Source organism: Ovis canadensis, chromosome 6 (assembly GCF_042477335.2).
Source record: "Ovis canadensis isolate MfBH-ARS-UI-01 breed Bighorn chromosome 6, ARS-UI_OviCan_v2, whole genome shotgun sequence".
Lineage (NCBI taxonomy): Eukaryota > Metazoa > Chordata > Mammalia > Artiodactyla > Bovidae > Ovis > Ovis canadensis.
The window spans coordinates 127,232,576-127,252,719 of NC_091250.1; the positions used below are offsets into that span (position 1 = coordinate 127,232,576).

Below are 20,144 nucleotides of genomic sequence, written 5' to 3' on the forward strand. Positions count from 1 at the left end.
TCCAGTGCCAACTGTTGCTTCAGATATGTTATTTCAGATCAGCACATGGAATTCTCCAGGACAGAATACTGGAGTGGGTAGCCTTTCCCTTCTCCAGGAGATCTTCCCAAGGGATCGAACCCAGGTCTCCCACATTGTAGGCAGATTCTTTACCAGCCGAGCTATGAAGGAAGGTGGCTTTACATGAAGAAGACAGAGTTCTCTCTCTCTCTCTCCTTCAGGCACCAGGAAAGGCCATGTGAGAACACAGCAAGAAGACGGTTGTCTGCAAGTCAGGAAGAGAGTCCTCACCAAACACCAAACCCCTGGCAACTTGATCTTGAACTTTCAGCCTCCAGACCTGTGAGAAAGTAAATCTCTGTGGTTTAAGCCACGGGGGCTATGGTACTCTTTTAAAGCAGCCTAAGGTAAAACAGCATCCACATTTTTCTTTCAATTTAATAAACCTTACAGCATTTACTGGGCTTTTCCAGGTGGCTCAGGGGTAAATAATCTGCCTGCCAACGCAAGAGATGTAGGAGAGGCAGGTTTGAGCCATGGGTCTGGGCCTGGAAGATCCCCTGGAGAAAGAAATGGCAACCCCCTCCAGTTTTCTTGCCTGGGAAATCCCATGGATAGATGAGCCTGGTGGTCTACAGTCCATGGGGTCACAAAAGAGTCGGATGTGACTTAGCAACAAAACAACAAAAGCATTTACTGTGTGCTTGACAAATATTAACTCAATAAACCTTATCATGACCCTCTGGAGTAAGTACTATTATTAACCTCAATTTACAAATGAGGACACTGAAATCTTAAGAAGGTAAGGAATTTGACCAAGATCCCTCAGCTCTAAGATCCAGTGTCCAGAGTCTCTCTCTTCTCTGCTCTTGAACTGTACTGGACATGGCAGATCTCATCAATTTCTCCTCCATGTGTTTCATCCAAACTTTTCCTAGTTTCCATCTCTCTGCCAACTTTGAATTTTTAAGTCTACGTTTTACATCACTCATTTTCTGTCCAGCTCTCTCATCCATATGTTAACCCGTCCTTTGCTTTAAATTAAAAAATTAATATATAATATATTCATATATATGACTCATACATATACAGCATTGCAAATCAACTATATCCCAATAATTTTTTAAAATTCATGACTTTATTATTCACTTCTAAAAGCTCTGGCTGGTTCTTTTTCACCTTTTCCTGATCTTTTTGACAGTATCACCCTCTTCTTTCATAGTTTCAAAGCCTCCTTTTAAGTTCTTCAATGGTCCTTTTTTTTTTCTGATTCTCCATATGATCACTGTATCATCAGAAGTTCTTGGCTATCTGCTGCACCCTCTGACTGTTGGCAGACGCCTGAGTGTTTCCTCCTGTGTGTCTAATTTTGGATTGTGAGTTCACCTTTAGAAGGTTTCTTCGTCATCACGCAGTCATGTTAGACTCTTTGAGACCCCATGGACTGCAGCATGGATCAGGTTTATCTGCAGCAGCTCTGAATGGACTACTTGAGGGTGTGTCTCTCCAGGAAAGTTTTGTATCTGCCCTTGGGTACCCAACAGGGATACAGAAGCCTGAGCCCATTTTCAAAATGTGTCCCCTGGGGAGTTCCTAAATGACGTAGGTAGCATAAATAAGGCAGTTCAGCAACCTGGTGCAGGCCGGGGTTATGAACTCCCTGGAGAATATTTCTGCCACATGCAGAGCTGGTGAGCTAAGACAGAGCAGTTTTCTCCTGGTGTCCCAGACTAGCGCTGGGTCACAGCCCCTTTCAATTGAAAGACTTCTTTCAATTCTGAGAGTCTTCTTTGCATTACTTCTTTGACATATTGTACTTTTTTGCTTTCTTGACTCTCTTTCTATATAACTGCAAGCATTTCTTAACCTGTGACCCTCTCAGTTTCTATTACCTTTCTGTAAAGGCAAAATGCTGCTTATTTCATTCAAGGAGCCAGAAATGCCTGTGCCTGGGACCTGTTATTTGTGACCATTCAGTTCCTCCAGAAAATAATGTCCCATGTTTTCCAGTTTGATGCCAGTGAAGGTGGGACGATACAGTCCATGGAATTCTCCAGGCCAGAATCCTGAAATGGATTTCCCTTCTCCAGAGGATCTTCCCAACCCAGGGATAGAACCCAGGTCTCCCGCATCACAGGTGGATTCTTTACCAGCTAAGCCTCAGGGAAGCCCAAGAATACTGGAGTGGATATCCTGTCCCTTCTCCAGGGGATCTTCCCCACCCAGGAATCCAACCCAGGTCTCCCGCACTGCAGGAGGATTCTTTACCAGCTGAGCCACCAGGGAAGCCCCCTACTTGATTAGGGCCCAGCTTAATGACCTTACTTTAAACTGATTACCTCTGTAAAGACCTTGTCTCCAAACAACGTCACATTCTGAGGTCCTGGGGATTAAGACTTGAACATATCTTTCCGGGGGACACAATTCAGCCCAGCACACTGCAGGGCAAAACCCTGGGCCTCTCTGAAGTGCTGCTGAGCAGACCAGCTCATGTCCTCATTCTGGTGCCTAGCTAACCCCCCCACCTCTCCCCCCCAACACACACACACAGATGCACACACACACACAGATACATATACGCAGGCACACATACACGCATAGTCACATACACAAACACATAGACACAGACTCTTAGACACATACACAGAGAGATACACAGATACACACACATATACATACAGAGACTCACACACACATACAGATACATACACCCAGACACACACATGTACACACACACCTAGACACTCAGACAGACACATGTACACAGATACAGAGACACACACAGACACACAGATGCACCCACATACATATACAGAGATGCCCACACAGAAATACATACACAGACACACACAGATATATACACACAGAGACAGACCCAGAGACACACGCAAACCCACACAGACACAGATACACAGACAGAGACACACACAGAAGGACCCAGGTACATACATACACCCACCCTAGGATGCTTGGGGTGCGGCTTTCTTTGGTCTGTTCATTCCCGTCCTCAGTCACCGGCTTTGCCTCTTTTTCCATTTCCTTTGCTTTCTGAGCCTTACCAGTGATCTCCTCTTTCAATAAGTTCAGGGCAATTCAGAGAATAAGCAGAGTCATCTCGCGCATTCAATTTTGCATGTTTAACCAGAGAACAGTCCACAGCAACCTCAGGGAGCATGAAAGGCGGATAAGTCGGACATCCTCACCCTGTAACGAGGACCTTTCCTGATTCTAAGCCACCCATCTCTGAGTATCGCCTGCCTGCCATTGATCAGAAGTGCCCAGCGAGTGATAATGTGAGGGAGGGGGCTGCACTGAAAACTTGGCCTCCTGTCTGCCCAGCGCCCCAGGCTCATTCTCTGTGCGCTTCCCCTGTAAGCTGTGTGCTTCTGCTCCCCCTGGGTGTGTGCTTCTCTGCTAGAAGTAACCTGTCACTTTAAAAGAAAAAAAAAAGCTGTGGAGTGACCTTCCTTAGGAACGGGTTGCTAAGCGGGTGTTTTTGCTGAGACAGGGCTGCAGCTTCCCAGGGAGCAGCCCAGGAGCCGCCCCAACACTCAGACTTTGCCCTCCGGAATTTTTCAGAAGCATCATCAGGGAGAGCCGCCTCGCTCCACTTTCAACCCAGAAAGCAGAATCTGCAAAGTGCCCTGAAAAGTTCCTTAAGGTAAATCAGTTTTTCCTGGGAGCAGGGCTGGGGCAGTGAGGTCCTGCTAGCACAGGCCCAGAGCTCAGACTCTCCCTGGGACACCCTGAGCCAATTTAATGAACTGTAAATGTAGGAGACCTTGTCGTTATATTTACGCTTTACTTTCTGAGATGAAAACATGGAGCATGACTCGGCTGCTTTGATTAGAGCCACTGCCTGGTGCCTAGCTTGCAGGAAATGTAAGTCCAGCTCATGACAGCCCCCTGGGGGAGAATGCCTTCTAAAGCCTCCCTCCACTTCCTTCCTGGGACGTGCTCGCCATCCTGTTGCATTCCCATCTCCCAGAAACACTGGTTGCAGGCTGCATTTCCGAGTCTTTTTGTGCCAGTGGTTCAAGGGGCAAAGTACTAGTTACTGCATGCTTCACTTCCCTCAGCATTAGACAGAGGAAGGGCTGCTACAGACAAAGGCTGACTCGCCAAGAGACAAAGACTTCTATCAGCTGCGAATTAAGCTGATCCTTTCCCTTTGTTGCAAAGAGGGGCTCTGAAAGGCTAATAAAAGGCTAATAAAGGGGAAATCCATGATTGTTACTGGATGTTCATATAACCTTTTCTGCAAGTAAATTCAGCACCAGAAAGAAATCTCTGGCAAATGGATCTCCTCGAGCTTATTTAAGGAGTCATCCAACCAAACATGCCCTGAACAGCACCGTGGCACCAGGCTTCAGCAAGGTGCTAAAGATTAGAGTGTGCAAAAGGGAGCCAGACCAGGTCAGGAGCTTAGAGTCTGCTGGAGAGACAGACCTATAAACAGATCACAGCACAGCGAGATAACTGCCATAAGAGATAGATGAAAGGCTTTGAGTGCTCAAGGGCTTCCCTGGTGGCTCAGAGGGGAAAGAGTCTACCTGCAATGCAGAAGACCTAGGTTTGATCCCGGGGTCAGGAAGATCCCCTGGAGAAGGGAATGGCAACCCACTCCAGTACTCTTGCCTGGAAAATCCCATGGACAGAGGAGCCTGGTAGACTACTGGTAGACTACAGTTCATGGGACTGACAAAGGGTCAGACACGACTGAGTGACTTCACTTTGAGTGCTCAAAGCACAGAGGGATGACCCCCACGGAGGGCCTGCGAGCACTTGGCTCATCCAGTGAATGCACTGGGCGTATATCACATCCCACAGCTCAGATGCGGTGTTTATAGGTACTCTTTGAAGACTGTATTCACTATATTGAGCTGATAAAATGATTCTATAAAGCTGCTTGCCACTCACCTTTTACTCTAGGAAACAGTGACTGAAAGAACGTGGAGAATTGGGTAAAGAAATCAAACAGGGTGTGTTTGGACCTGCCCAGAGGTCCAGGCTTTAACAAGATAAGACAGAGAAAGCTTAGTGCTGTCCATGGGTAGAAAAGGCTCATGGGCTTGAAGACAGAGGAAGGTTTCAGAAACACCCTAAAAGGAAACAGAAAGGAAACTGCCCTGGGCCCAGCTGAGGTATGGGCAAGAAGCGTTATTCGGTCCAGTGACTCAGAGTTGAGAACTGAAGGTGTTTGTGGGAGATTTGATGTCACCTAAGGTCTTTCTTCGGAGAAGGCAATGGCAACCCACTCCAGGACTCTTGCCTGGAAAATCCCATGGACGGAGAAGCCTGGTGGGGGGCAGTCCATGGGGTCGTTAAGAGTCGGACACAACTGAGCGACTTCACTTTCACTTTTCACTTTCATGCATTGGAGAAGGAAATGGCAACCCACTCCAGTGTTCTTGCCTGGAGAATCCCAGGGACAGGGGAGCCTGGTGGGCTGCCGTCTATGGGGTCACACAGAGTCGGACACGACTGAAGCGACTTAGCAGCAGCAGCAGCAAGGTCTTTCTTATGATTCCATTCCCCTCCCTCCTTTTTTTTTAACCCTCCCTATAACTTTCTTCTACTTTTCCCCCCTTTAGGATCACCTTTTCTTAAATATAACACTTTTCAATATTGAGAGCCTGGTCTGTGATGGGCAATTTACTACATATAGTCTATCATTTGAAAAAAAGTGAAAGTTGCTCAGTCATGTCCAACACTTTGCAACCCCACAGACTATACAGCCCATGGAATTCTCCAGGCCAGAATACTGGAATGGGTAGCCTTTCCCTTTTCCAGGGGATCTTCCCAACCCAGGGATCAAACCCAGGTCTCCCACATTGCAGACAGATTCTTTACCAGCTGAGTCACAAGGGAAGCCCAAGAATCCTGGAGTGGGTAGCCTTTCCCTTCTCCAGAGGATCTTCCTGACCCAGAAACTGAACCAAGGTCTCCTTCATTGCAGGCAGCTTCTTTACCAACCGAGCTATCAGGGAAGCCCTGGGCCATGGAGATTCTATCATTTAACCCTAATAAAACAATCACTTATTGAGGTAGGAATTACAATCACAAGTTTAAAGATACAGAAATGTATCTCAGAGGGCTGAGGCATTGCTCTCAAATCACAAAAGCAGCTCTATTTATCATATCACATAACTGAGAAATAGAGCTGGAATTTGAACCCAGGTCCATACAGTTGTTTACAAAGTCCTCACTCTTTCTATAAAACCATGTCTTCAGTGTTCTAGAGTAGGGTGCATATATTATATTATCTTTCTTTCTTTCTTTTTCTCATGGAGATATTAGAAGACCGAACCTATTATGTTATCTTTTAAGCGGCCAAGGTTGAAATGCCTCGCATACAACGCCACCCTTTTCGTATACTCTCAGTCCTTTCCCCCTGCGTCCTATAGAATCTACCACAAGACGCTCTGGGTAGGACTCTGATCACTTGATGGCCCTCAGAGAAGGTCCAATTGTTTGGGTGAAGGTGTCAGTACGTTCCTTGGAAAATATCTTTGGTTTCCCGCATTGAGTTAAACTAAATAAATCAGTGACCTAAAATAGCCAAAGTCCTTTCACAACAGGGAGGTGCTCTGTGCTTTCAGTTGTAAATATTTCCAGAATGCTGGACTAAGAGATACAGTTACTGACATCGCAAAACAAGGGTGAATGTTGAAACAGAGAGGCAGGGGGCCATGGAGGAGGGCTGCAGCGTCTGAACACACGTTTGATAACCATAATGGCAAATCGTGGAGCCTGTCCGAGCTTAACCTCAGAGGATCCCTCATCGCCTCCTGTGCACAGAGGCCTTTACTGCTGGCTGGAAGTGTTCCTGTGAGCCCTAGTGGTGAGGTGCGTCTAGAGAGAACACAAATAAGGCTACACTGAACCACAGCTCTCGTTTTGATGTTGCAGGAGGAAAATATTATTAATGACACGCATTCAATACGCATGATGATGACAAGCTGCATGTTACCGTTAGGGAGTACTGATTTGCTTTCTCAGCAGCAGTGTTCATAACAAGATACATTTTGATGTCATTTGATTTCCTTGGAAATTCATTCAAAGGTAATGATCAGGAATACATGAGAAGGAAAAAAAAAATCAACCCCATCACATTTTTCACGTTCTGCTTCTATTTCTTTCATATGCAACATGTTCAATTTATGGAGGCTCTTTTTTTAGCCACTAAAATATTGCAGTTCTCTTTTCCCCACTTCATAATTACCAGAGTTGTGCTTCAGAGAGTTCCCATGTTCTGTGGCATTTTATATTGACTGTCTGCCCTCTGGTTCTCCCCAGATTACCTCCTTACCCTTTTATTTTTCTTAGCTGCTTGTGGCATTTCCCTTCGTCCATTTTTTGTAGCCTGTGAGAAGGTCTGGACAGGAGACAATAGAATTTCAGATGTTTTATTTCCTTTGAACATTCTAACTCCTCGTTAGAGTCAAAGAAAGCTTGAGTGCTTCAGATGAGCTGCTTACGTGACCAAGTCCAGTTAAGATTCCAATTCCACAGCTATTAAGAAGGGCTTATAATATGTCAGCCCTGCCATTTCTCCTGTGCTCTCTCCTTTAATCTTCTCAGCAGCTCAAGGATGACAATGACACGCTGAAGGGCTCAGAATGTGGTCAAGGAAGGCACAGCCAGCAAAGAATGATTAAGCCATTCATTCAACAGACATTTATCATGCCTACTGAGCACAATATCCTAGGCTCTGGGCCTAAAAATTGAGCAAAGATTCCTGCCCTCCTGTAACTTGTGTTCTAATGAGAAAGGACAGATGGTAACAAATAAATATATATGTCAACTGGTGATAAATACCATGGAAAAAGAAACCTCTATACAGTGGCTGGGGAGCTTCAAGGGGGTAGGGGGAGGGGGGTGGTTATTGTAAGCATTCAGAGAGGATGTCTCTGATAAAATGAAATGTGAGCAGAGCCTTGAGGAAAATGAAAGAGAGAGAGAGTCTGAAAATGCTTGGGAAAGTGAGTTCTAAACAGAGCCAGCGCAAAGGCTCGGAGCCAAGAAGTTTCAAGTACAGATCTTACAAGGCCTTGTAGGCCATTGAAGGATTTTGAGCTTAACTCTGTTAAGAGAGGCAGGTCACTGGAGAATTTTGAGCAAAGGAATGACATGACCTCACTTACACACTAAACAATTCACTTTGGCTTCAATACAGAGAATGGATTGTAGGTAAGTGAGGCTGGAAGCAGAGAAGTCAGGAGAAGGTCGCTCAGTCATGTCCGACTCTTTGTGACCCCATGGATCATAGTCCATGGAATTCTCCAGGCAAGAATACTGGAGTGGGTAGCCTTCCCCTTCTCCAGGGCATCTGCCCAGCCCAGGGATCAAACCCAGGTCTCCCATATTGCAGGCAGATTCTTTACCAGCTGAGCCACAAGGGAAGCTGAAGTCAGGAGACTCTTACAAAAAGGCCCTGAGAAACAACCATGCCAGACCAGGGTGGCAACAGTGAGGTGTTTAGAGCTGGCTGGATTCTCAATATAATATGAAGGTGAAGCAGGTAAGGTTTCTGATGGATTGGACATGATGCGTCATGTGAGAGTCACAAAGTTTCTGGCCTGGTAGGGGAAAAGATGGAGTTCTGTGCATTATAGCATGTAGATGACACCACTCTTATGGCAGAAAGTGAAGAATTAAAGAGCCTCTTGATGAAAGTGAAAGAGGAGAGTGAAAAAGTTGGTTTAAAGCTCAACATTCAGAAAACTAAGATCATGGCAACTGGCTAACAGATGAAGAAACAGTGGAAACAGTGGCATATTTTATTTTTGCGGGCTCCAAAATCACTGCAGATGGTGGTTGCAGCCATGAAATAAAAAGACGCTTACTCCTTGGAAGAAAAGTTATGACCAACCTAGACAGCATATTAAAAAGCAGAGACGTTACTTTGTCAACAAAGGGCCATCTAGTCAAGGCTATGGTTTTTCCAGTAGTCATGAATGGATGTGAGAGCTGAACTATAAAGAAAGCTGAGTGCCGAAGAATTGATGCTTTTGAACCGTTGTATTGGAAAAGACTCTTTAGAGTCCCTTGGACTGCAAGGAGATCCAACCAATCCATCCTAAAGGAAATCAGTCCTGAATGTTCATTGGAAGGACTGATGTTGAAGCTGAAACTCCAATACTTTGGCCACCTGATGTGAAGAGTTGACTCATTTGAAAAGACCCTGATGTTGGGAAAGATTGAACGCAGGAGGAGAAGGGGACAACAGAGGATGAGATGGTTGGATGGCATCACTGACTCAATGGACATGAATTTGGGTAAACTCAGGGAGTTGGTGATGGACAGGGAAGCCTGGTGTGTTGCAGTCCATGGGGTTGCAAAGAGTTGGACACAACTGAGCGATTGAACTGAACTGTGCATCATAGCAAGGAAGGCTGCAGGACATGCAGATTCAGGGTGATGACAAGGAGCTTGTTTGGGGCATGTTAAGCCAAGAGACCATCTTCTCAGGTGGTAGAGTGGTAAAGAATCCGTCTGCCAATGCAAGAGATGCGGGTTTGATCCTTGGCTCAGGAGGATCTCCTAGAGAGGGAAATGGCAACCCAATCCAGTATTCTTGCCTGGAACATTTCAGGAACAGAGGAGCCTGGCAGGGTCACAAAGAGTTGGACACGACTCAATGACTGAGCACTCACACAGAGGAAGGTGTCTGTCGAGCATGTGCACACTTGAGTCCGGAGTTCTGGGGAGGTGTGTGGACCTTGGTCTAAATGTGGGGAGTGTCAGTAGGCAGACAGTAGTTAAAGTTGAGAGGCGAGACAAGCTCACTAAGGGAGTGAGTTGAGGGAGGCTCTTCCCCAGACAGTGTCATGTGTGGTGCTCACCAGACCAGCAGTTTGAGCAGGAGAAGCAATGGGCAGGAGAAAAACTGGGAAAGAGTGTGCCTGAGAAGCCAAGAAAAGAAGGTTTGGCAAGAAAAAGAAGGCAACGGGTCACTTTCTTTACTCACTGCCTCTGATGGGGCAACTAAGCTGAGGGTTGAGGACTGAACATGAGACATGGCGACGCGGAGGTCCTCATGAAGAGGAAAAGCTAAAAGTTTACATAACCTCCTTCTCCTTCTGCCTCTGTAACTCAGCTTGCTCCTTGCAAAGTCTAGATCACGCAGGTCACGTAGTCTCAGAAAGTGGGGACTCACAGCACTAGAAACTGGAGCTTATCTCACTCACGCTTGTCCTGCTCTTTGCAACTGCCCAGCCCCTGCAAACCTGTTTAATCAAGTGTAAGGGTCAGGCACCCCTCTCCCCGTCTTGACTGCTGTTCCCACGTGCATGTGAAATCTCTTAGTTTAAACCAGCCTATTAACAGCTGGTGTTGCCCACTGTAGTCTGTCTATAAAAGCTCTGTAACCCCTTTGTTCAGGGCTCAGAGCTTGGAGTGTTAACTCCTCTGGGCCCTCTGGCGTAATAAACCTGAGTTCTCCAGCTCTCTGAGTGTGGTGCTTGGTTTCTCGAGGACTTGTTTCTGCAACACTCAGAGATGCTGGCAAGAGCACTGTCGGGAAGTGTTGGGCTCAAAACACTGATTTGGAAGGAGAGGGTCTGAGGAGTTCCTTGTAGAGGGCTGAACAATTGAGTGATGGGTAGAAAGAGACATGAAACCCAGAGAGAGCTTTTTTTAAGGAAACAGCCTTTGTACACAGATAGGAATGAACCCAAAAAGCAGGAAGAATGGATTATGCAGGTGAAAGGGGGGAGACTGTCTGAATCAAGGTCCTGGACGAGGAGAGGGCAGAAGCAGGACCCAGGCAGAGACCTTGGCCCAGATGGGAGCAGGACAGGCCACAGGAGCTAGTGGAAGCAGAGGGGGATGCCATGACTCAGTGGGGTGGGACAGCAGAGGGGAGGGGTCCTCTCTGGCCTCACCTCTTTGCCCTTGAAATGAGAACCAAGGCCAAGAGCAGAGAGTGAGGAGGGACAGGACAGTGGGCATTTAAAGGGAGAGGAAAGTGAAAGTCACTCAGGCGTGTCCGACTCCTTGTGACCCCATGGATTGTAACCTGCCAAGCTTCTGTGTCCATGGGATTCTCCAGGCAAGAATACTGGAGTGAGTAGCCATTCCCTTCACGAAGGGATCTTCCCAACCCAGGGATGTAACCCAGGTCTCCTGCCTTGCAGGCAGATTCTTTACCATCTGATCCACCAGGGAAGGGAGAGGAGAGGCTATGAAATAATCCTTCCAGAGCTAGATTTCCACCAGGGTCATCAGACACCAAGGGCAGAACCCTCTCCTGAGTCCCACCTCCTGCACAGGAAAGCCAGGTTCCTTGCTAAGCTCATGGGGACGGGGGGTCCAGCCTCCTTCCTTCTCCTCTAGGGTTCGTGTCCATCAGGCCTGGGGCCTAAGAATGTATTCCTTGGGGCTGGACTCAGCTCAAACACTTCCCTAGCCATCAAGCTTAGCTTTAGAGTTGTCAATAGTAAGAAGAAAGATGTTTGACTGAGTTCAAAGGGCCTGACTTCTGCTTTGTTCTTTGCCTGTCAGGGAGGAGCCACCACAGAGAAAATGAAGTCCAAGGAAGAAAAAGTGAAAATAATTACAGAGGTGAGTGGTGGCTTAGATGCACCTGACGGATGTGTGAGTGTGTGTGCACAAGTGTGTCACACGTGTTGGTGAACGGAAGGTAGGCCAGCAACAAGCACTTACTGCACACGTGCTGCAGGTGTGGGGCTTCCACATGGCTCAGAGGCAACGAATCCACTCGCAATGCAGCAGACACAGGAGATGCGGGATCGGTCCCTGGGTCAGGAAGATCCCCTGGAGGAGGGCATGGCAACCCACTCCAGTGTTCCTGCCTGGAGAGGCCCATGGACAGAGGAGCCTGGCGGGCTGCAGTCCATGAGGTCGCTAAGAGCTGGACTTGACTGAGCATGCTTTGTCATCATCTCGTGTATTCCAACAGACAGCGGTTCTGAGTTACCACCTACGACGGGGCCCAGTTCTGCTGAAGCACCTGGTCTCTAACGAAACTCAACATGAGGGCAGCAGTTACAGATTATGACCGCTAATAAAATCCCCACAGAGCCCTGCAATTTCTAACTCTTTTTGTGCAAAACGTCATTAAACACCGTATGGAGCAGAGGAGGAAGGCCAGCTCCAGTTTGGAGATTATAGACCACCAAACAGAAAAGAAAGTACTCCTCTCAGTCTTTGCTTCTCTCTTGGCTCCAGAGCTCAGTGACTTCAGACCACAGAGGCAGAAGTGGGACAATGTGCTGTTTTCAATAGGTACTTCACAAGCCTGAAGGAATCCAGATCAGACCAGGAAGACTCACTTTAAGCAAGATAAGTACTAACAACTTACCTCCATCTACCTGTGTTCATTCATTCATGCAACAAAGATGGACTGAGCCTCTGGTCCCTGGAGTTACAACACTGAATGGAACCCCGAGTCCTCTCAGAATTCACATTCAGTCTAATTTGAGGGCCTACTGCACAGCTTTCCACTTACAGAGGATCAAAACTTGTCTGGAAAGCCAAAAAAAAAAATTATGAATATTTCTCACAAGTCAGTTCTAAGTCAATAAGAACTTTGACTTGAATTAAGAGCCACAGTTGCACACTCAACATTAATGTCTTATAATCCAAGTTGGTGAATTCCTGGTAGGCCCTGAAGAAGAAGGCTTAAAAGAGAGTGGGGCTTCCGCCCAGCGGACGGCAGTTGGATCAAGTCCTGGAGACAAAGGCCATGTCCTTTCACTGGCTGGGACCTCAGTTCCCTCTGCAATTAAGGCTCAGGTCTCCTCTAACCTGAGGCCGAGCACATTGATGTGTGGTTAGAGCCCAGCTCAGCAAACTGCATGCCATTTCTTTGAAACCTTACATGATTCAAATCCATGCTTTGTGTTCCAAATTCCAGTAGAAGTACCAAAATTTCCCAATTTCAGGAAAAAAATGTCAAATAAGTCTGGTATTGCAGGAGAGGTTCTAGATTCATTTGCAACCTCTTTTACACCCAGAGGTGCTTGCACTCTGGTTTGAAAAAGCCGGACTGGAAAACTTTAAAGCTGGAAACTAGAGAAGCTTCAGTTTTTAAAACTTTTGACTACAAATTTAGAAAGCATCATGTGGAAAAAGAAACCAGATTGGCACTGTTGCAGGATTTCTCCCTTTTCAAAAAGACCTGCAAAAATTTCCATTAAGTCCAAACATCCATGGTGATTTCACACATATCTTCATTAACCTCTACCTGCTTGTAAGGCTGGGAGCAGAGAAGCCCAACCCTGGAAACCCTTAGGGTGATCTGTCTTCTTGGGCTAGGGGGTCTCCATCTGGGTCAGAACATCGGTCCTGGCAGATCCACTTGCTGGTGGCCTCATGACATTATGACTTTTGAAGGAAGTCACCAGGCACCTCTTGTGCCCACAAGGTCTGGAACACAGTGAAAGTAAAAAGTCACTCAGTCGTGTCTGACTCTTTGCGACCCCGTGGACTATACAGTCCATGGAATTCTCCAGGCCAGAATACAGGAGTGGGTGGCCTTTCCCTTTTCAAGGGCATCTTCCCAACCCAGGGATCGAACCCAGGTCTCCCGCATTGCAGGTGGATTCTTTTACCATCTGAGCCACAAGCAAAGCCCCCTGGAACACAGTAAGCACCCAGTTAATGCCCCAGGCCTGAATGGGCACCTGGGGCCATGGAATCTCCAACACCATCTCATTGACCATCTTTCCATTTGGATACAACTTTTCAAGAATGTGTCTCTTTGGAGCAAAGCAGATGGTGGCTGTGTAGCTCTGTCAACTGCCCCTTCACCCACGTTCAGCATTAGGGGGTGTAGGGTCCAGGCCAAGGCGGTCATTGGAACACCCAAGAATCCCACCCCTCTTCCTTTCTTACCATTTTTTCCCGATTTACACATACACACCAAGTGACCACACTTCCATTTGCATTTTCACAAAGGAGTACATTGACGACGGTGAGGATGCAGAAGAGGAAAGACAGAAGAAGCCCTCGAAGGTTCCAAGACAAAAGAGAAAGAAGCAGGTAAGGATGGCAGAAGCCCGCGTCTGCCTACTGAGCTGCCGGTTAAGAGCCCACCGCATCCAGAGGGGCTGCGCGGCCTCCCGCGGGTACCAGCACTTGGGATTCTCTGGAGGAGACAGGGATGAGGGTGGGTGGTCCAGGTGAAGGACCCCGTGTGGGCCTCATGGATGACCCTCACCATGAAGCAGTGTTTGGAGCACCCTTCCCCTAAGGTTTCTCCCATCCCTGGAGAGAAGTTTAGAAATGCTGGAAAGAGGCCCTTCAGTACTGTCATTGTCAACCACAAATCAGCACTTGCCATGGCTGCTTGCCATCTGCCTCTTCCAGGATTAAAGCACGTGCTGCTGAAGCCACTGACCTCCAACACCCCTAGAGGAGCTCAGGGTGGAGAGCAGACATGAGGCACTCTGTGCTCTGGGAAATGGGCAGGATCTGTCTTTAGATAGATGTTCTCAGGAGCTGATTTTACGAGCCCACTTCTTATATCTCCTCGTATCTAGAAAAACACTCATGGTGATGACTGTTTCTCGTGACTAGCAGAAGCTTCACGAGACCAGCAGAAACTTTCTACAAAAAAAATACATGCTCGATTGCCTGTACCCACCCTTTACCAAAACCACTAATATACCGTCTTTCCCCCTCCCTCTTTGGAGCAGCTTCTCAGAGCTATCAGAGGTGCTGTCTCCCAGGCTGCAGTCCTCATTTTGGCCCAAATAAAACTTAACTCGCAGCTCCCATAGTGTGCATCTTTTTTTTTTTTTTTTTTAAGTCGACATCATCAAAGGCCATAAACTAAGATGTGCAGTAGATGGCAGTGCAGGATAGCAAATCCTGGGAACTCCCACTTTCTCCAACTCCAAGCCCAAATTCCGCCTCTGTCTAAACCAGAGGCCAACCCCCTTCTCCCTGGCGGAATGCTGGCTAGTGGTCCCGCCCCTGGCCCTGCTCTCCCTCAGAAGCTGCCCTCCCTGGGTTGGAGCATCCTGGAGTAAGGTCCACCTTCTCAAGGTAAATAGATGCCCTTGCCAAGGAGTCGTCCCCTGTGGAGGGAGGCAGGAAAGATCTCATGGAGGGGCGGTTTGCTCGGGAAAATCCAGATGCCAGCAAGGGAGGAGGGAGGAGGAGGGAACGCCATTTTGAACCAGCAGTCACGTGATGGGGCTGCCTGGAAGGGGGGCCAGGGAAGTGGGGAGGGCAGCGGGAGAGCTGAAGTCTGGAGGGAGACCCCCTTTTCAGCTCCCCGCCTCACCCAGCACCATCCCACTGGGATAAACTGGGCCACGGCGCCTCCTTCTCTGCTGGTGGATGGAGCCGGCCGGTGGAGGTATTGGGGAGAGGGAAGTGGTACCCGGCCAGAGGGCTGGTCCCCTGGCCACTCAGGGAGCTTTAACCCTTCCTGCAGGGCCAGCCGGGGGCCAGGGAGCCCCAAGGAGGCAGCAGATGAGCAAGTGCAGAAGCAAAGAGCTCAAGTCCCTAGTTCAAGGCCACAGGCACAGTGAGCAGGGGTGAACAGGGTGGATGTGCAGCTACTGAGCCAGAGGAAGGCACGGGGATGGAGAGAAGATGTGCGCTTTCCAGAGACATGTCTCATTCCTCCACTGCACAGGAGCCCTGATCACAGACCACGTGCAGTCTTCCAGGCATTGTGAGAAATCTGGGGGACGGTTTCTAACCCCAGTGGCACTTCAGAATCACTAGGGGATTTTTAAAATATATATCAGATGTCTCAGGTCTACCCCAGGACATTTATTTAAGTCAGAATGTCTGTGGTTTACCAAGTGCCTGATAGGTAGCAGCATCTCAGTGAATGGGCTTTTTATTTCCCTTCGTTTACAGCGGGGAAGGAAGGTAGGCAGTTCACTAAGTCACCTAGGGTCCCGTTGTACATCGGGGTTCAGCGCCCAGCCTTTGGCTGGTCCAAAGGCCGTCACTCACCTGCGGCCTCCATTGCTCCTTCTGCTCACCTGCAGACCCTCCTCTAAGAGTCTGGGGGAGGAGTCAGAGGCTGGTCTTTGCCTTAGATTAACCCAGGACATTTTGACTGCTTCTTTCAAATGGGCTTCCCTGGTGGTTCAGTAGTAAAGTACCCGCCCACCAATGCAGCAGAAGCAGTTTCAGTCCCTGGTCAGGAAGACCCCCTGGAGTAGGAAATGGCAACCCACTCCAGTGTTCTTGCCTGGAGAACCCCATGGGCAGAGGAAGAGGAGTCTGGCGGGCGGCAGTCCATGGGGTCGCAAAGAGTCAGACACAACCGAGCTTACTCTCTCACCAAATGAGTTACAGCTGGGATCAAGCAGTCTGATACTGATTTTTCTAGTTCCCTTTCCTCCAAATTTTTACAGAGCGCTACACATTGTACCTAGAAAAAGTGAAAATACTCATTTTATTTTAGGATGCCTGGGTCACTCTCTCCATCAAGAAACCTCTTAGAGAAAGGATCACCACTGCTTCCTGTGGGGTGAGGGGGTGATGACCACAGAGACCCAGGTGACAGAGACCAGGATTATCTAGGTCTGAATAGGATCGAGGCCTGTCCCTTTGCTAAGCGACCCACCTCGTCCCAAGACAGGATCTGAGTCAACCGAAGCTTTGGGAGCCACAACCTTGACCCTCTGCCCACAGCTGCCGGCTGCCAGCCGCGAGGAAATGGTGTCGGAAAACTCCCCAGTGGACGACCAACAGGAGCCGGTGCAAGAGGGCTCTGACACCCGCCTCCTGGGCATGACGAGCCGACGGGGCCCCCGGAGTAAGTGTGTCTGCGTTCAGTTCATTCAGTATTTATCTGCTGCCTCCTGTGATCGGCACAGAGTAACACGGGCACTTGTCATGGGAACTGGTTGTTTTTTTCTTTTTTGGTACGTGTCCACCACCCTCCACAACACTTCAACCCAGTTCTGAGAGTAAATTTCTAGGTTAGCATCTGTCTGCGAGACAGGACACAACCACAGGACATAGTTATATAGCTACAGAATTTTGGAAGCACTCAACGAGATAGAAATGGTGCAAATAATCAGATAGGTAGAAATTCAAAGGCAGGTGAAATAGCAAGGCATATTTGTCAATGATGGGACTGGAATCAGATGTTGGAAAATCTGAGGATGTCTCTGAGGCTCTCGGAGACCTTGTCCTTTGAGGATCCCTTCTCTTACCCCTCCCACAACCCCTCCCACAACACATACACACTCAATTTCCCTTCCAGGAACCATGGCCTGTATTTTACCACAGGATTACTCTTCCTCATCACAGTGACCATCATTCATTATCTGCTCGTTGTAGGGAAAATTAGTACCCCTCACTTGTTGCTTAAAAAAAAATAATCTATTTACTTAATTATTTGGCTGCTTCAGGTCTTAATTGCAACACATGGGATCTTAGATCTTTGTTGCAGCATGCAGGATCTCTAGCTGTGGCATGCGGAATCTAGTTCCCTGACCAGCGATTGAACTCTTGCATTGGGGAATCTTAGCCACTGGACCACCAGGGAAGTCCTTGTTCCTTTTTTCAAACAATGGACTAGACCAGAGAAGGAAGTGTGTTACACTTCTTAACTGTTACATAATTACTACTCAGTTGTTACCCTATTTCCCTGCAACTAGTTCAGTTCAGTTCAGTCGCTCAGTCCTATCCAACTCTGCGACCCCATGAATCGCAGCACTCCAGGCCTCCCTGTCCATCACCAACTCGGGACTTCACTCAGACTCACGTCCATCGAGTCAGTGATGCCATCCACCCATCTCATCCTCTGTCGTCCCCTTCTCCTCCTGCCCTCAATCCCTCCCAGCATCAGAGTCTTTTCCAATGAGTCAACTCTTCACATGAGGTGGCCAAAGTACTGGAGTTTCAGCTTTAGCATCATTCCTTCCAAAGAACAGCCAGGGCTGATCTCCTTCAGAATGGACTGGTTGAATCTCCTTGCAGTCCAAGGGACTCTCAAGAGTCTTCTCCAACACCACAGTTCAAAAGCATCAATTCTTCAGCGCTCAGCCTTCTTCACAGTCCAACTCTCACATCCATACATGACCACTGGAAAAACCATAGCCTAGACTAGACAGACCTTAGTCAGCAAAGCAATGTCTGCTTTTGAATATGCTATCTAGGTTGGTCATAACTTTTTTTCCAAGGAGTAAGCGTCTTTAAATTTCATGGCTGCAGTTACCATCTGCAGTGATTTTGGAGCCCAAAAAATAAAGTCTGACACTGTTTCCACTGTTTCCCCATCTATTTCCCGTGAAGTGATGGGACCAGATGCCATGATCTTCATTTTCTAAATGTTGAGCTTTAAGCCAACTTTTTCACTCTCCACTTTCACATTCATCAAGAGGCTTTTTAGCTCCTCTTCACTTTCTGCCATAAGGGTGGTGTCATCTGCATACCTGAGGTTATTGATATTTCTACCAGCAATCTTGATTCCAGCTTGTGTTTCTTCCAGTCCAGCGTTTCTCATGATGTACTCTGCATATAAGTTAAATAAGCAGGGTGACAACATACAGCCTTGACATACTCCTTTTCCTGTTTGAAACCAGTCTGTTGTTCCATGTCCAGTTCTAACTGTTGCTTCCTGACCTGCATAGATTTCTCAAGAGGCAGGTCAGGTGGTCTGGTATTCCCAACTCTCTCAGAATTTTCCACAGTTTATTGTGATCCACACAGTCAAAGGCTAAGCTGGGAGTAAAGTATCTATTGCTTTTGGAAGCAAGCTCATCTGAAGTCCAACCCTAAGAAAAATGCGGTTCCCATCCGAGAACAATAATGCAATAGGACTGGTACAAATGACTAGAGCAGAAGCACGCTTTAGCCCACGCAGCTGCTTCTGTTCCTAAATGCACAGAATTGCTCGTTACCCAAGATCACAGTTTATCTTAGTGTGCTCAGGCTGCCCAAATATACTGTACCATAGACTGGATGGTTCAAAAAAAAACACAACCAAACTTTTATTTTATTTTCTCACAAATTCTGGAGGCTGGAAGTCCATGATCAAGGTGCCCACAGGGTCAGTGTCCAGTGAGGCCTGTCTTGTAGGTGGCTGCCATCTCCTGTGTATTCCCTCTGGTGTCTCCTCCTAAAAGGACTCTAACTCTTTTGCATTAGGGCCCCACCATATGACCTCCTTAGAGGTCCTATCCCCAAATACCATCACACTGAGGGTCAGGGCTTCAACTTATAAATGTTGTGGGGACAGTTCAGTCCATAGCACAGCTATGGAATATTTAATTACTTGTTTTAAGCTCAAGGGGGAAAAATGTCAGATTGTGTCCAGGAATAAAGTCCCTGTGAAATGTGAATTCTTTCTTTCTTTCTAAAATGGGAGAGATAACGCTTCCGTGTCACCATGGGGTTGATAGTGAGGATCAAATCAAGAGGATATCCAAGCATTTAAAATAGTGTGTGCTGTTTTAAATGTTTAAATAATATGCATTAATATTCTAAATTGGAGGTCGAAATGGCAACCCACTCCAGTATACTTGCCTGGAAAAGTCCCATGGACACAGGAGCCTGGGGGGCTACAGTCCATGGGGTTGCAAAGAGTCAGATACAGCTGAGCGCTTGTCAGCAGCAGTATTCTAAAGAGATAAATACACAGCAACTAAGGGGGCTCAGAGGGAAATAAGGGCTTCCCAGGTGGCACTAATGGTAAACAACCTGTCTGCCAAGGCAGGAGACACAGAGATGTGGGTTTGATCCTGGGTTGGGAAGATCCCCTGGAGAAGGAAATGGCAACCCACTCCAGTATCCTTGCCTGGAAAATTCCATGGACAGAGGAACCCAATGGGCTATAGTCCATGGGGTCGCAGAGTGTCAGTCACGACCTTGCACAGATCTAGTAGTATAGTGAAAAGTGAAACTGAAAGTCGCTCAGTCATGTCCAACTCTTTGCGACCCCATGGAATATACAGTCCATGGAATTCTCTAGACCAGAATACTGGAGCCGGTAGCCTTTCCTTTCTCCAGAGAATCTTCCGACAGACAGATTGAACCCAGGTCTCCCACATTGCAGGCGGATTCTTTACCAGCTGAGCCACAAGGGAAGCCCAAGACAAACTCAACCATCATCTGGTGCACTGGCCAGGGATCAAACCCAGGTCTCCTGCATGGAAGGCAAGAATTCTACCTCTAACCACCAATGCGGTAGTGTA

The 20,144-nt window shown here is 47.6% G+C and overlaps 1 protein-coding gene across 4 annotated transcripts in view; it reads left to right on the plus strand.

The window, feature by feature from the left end:
• Positions 1-221: 221 nt before the first annotated feature.
• The window catches only part of CC2D2A (coiled-coil and C2 domain containing 2A), a 132,530-nt gene continuing 112,607 nt past the window's right edge, over positions 222-20,144 (plus strand). The window contains exons 1-5 of one of the 4 annotated variants that reach the window (XM_069594719.1): positions 222-407; positions 3,580-3,661; positions 11,509-11,568; positions 13,927-14,010; positions 16,633-16,756. In XM_069594719.1, coding sequence (XP_069450820.1) covers positions 11,530-11,568; positions 13,927-14,010; positions 16,633-16,756 — 247 coding nt within the window. In that variant the 5' untranslated portion in view covers positions 222-407; positions 3,580-3,661; positions 11,509-11,529. Of the gene's footprint in view, positions 408-3,498; positions 3,662-11,508; positions 11,569-13,926; positions 14,011-14,915; positions 15,019-16,575; positions 16,761-20,144 lie in introns of those variants that run through there. The other 3 variants (XM_069594722.1, XM_069594720.1, XM_069594723.1) reach the window with 3 other exon arrangements.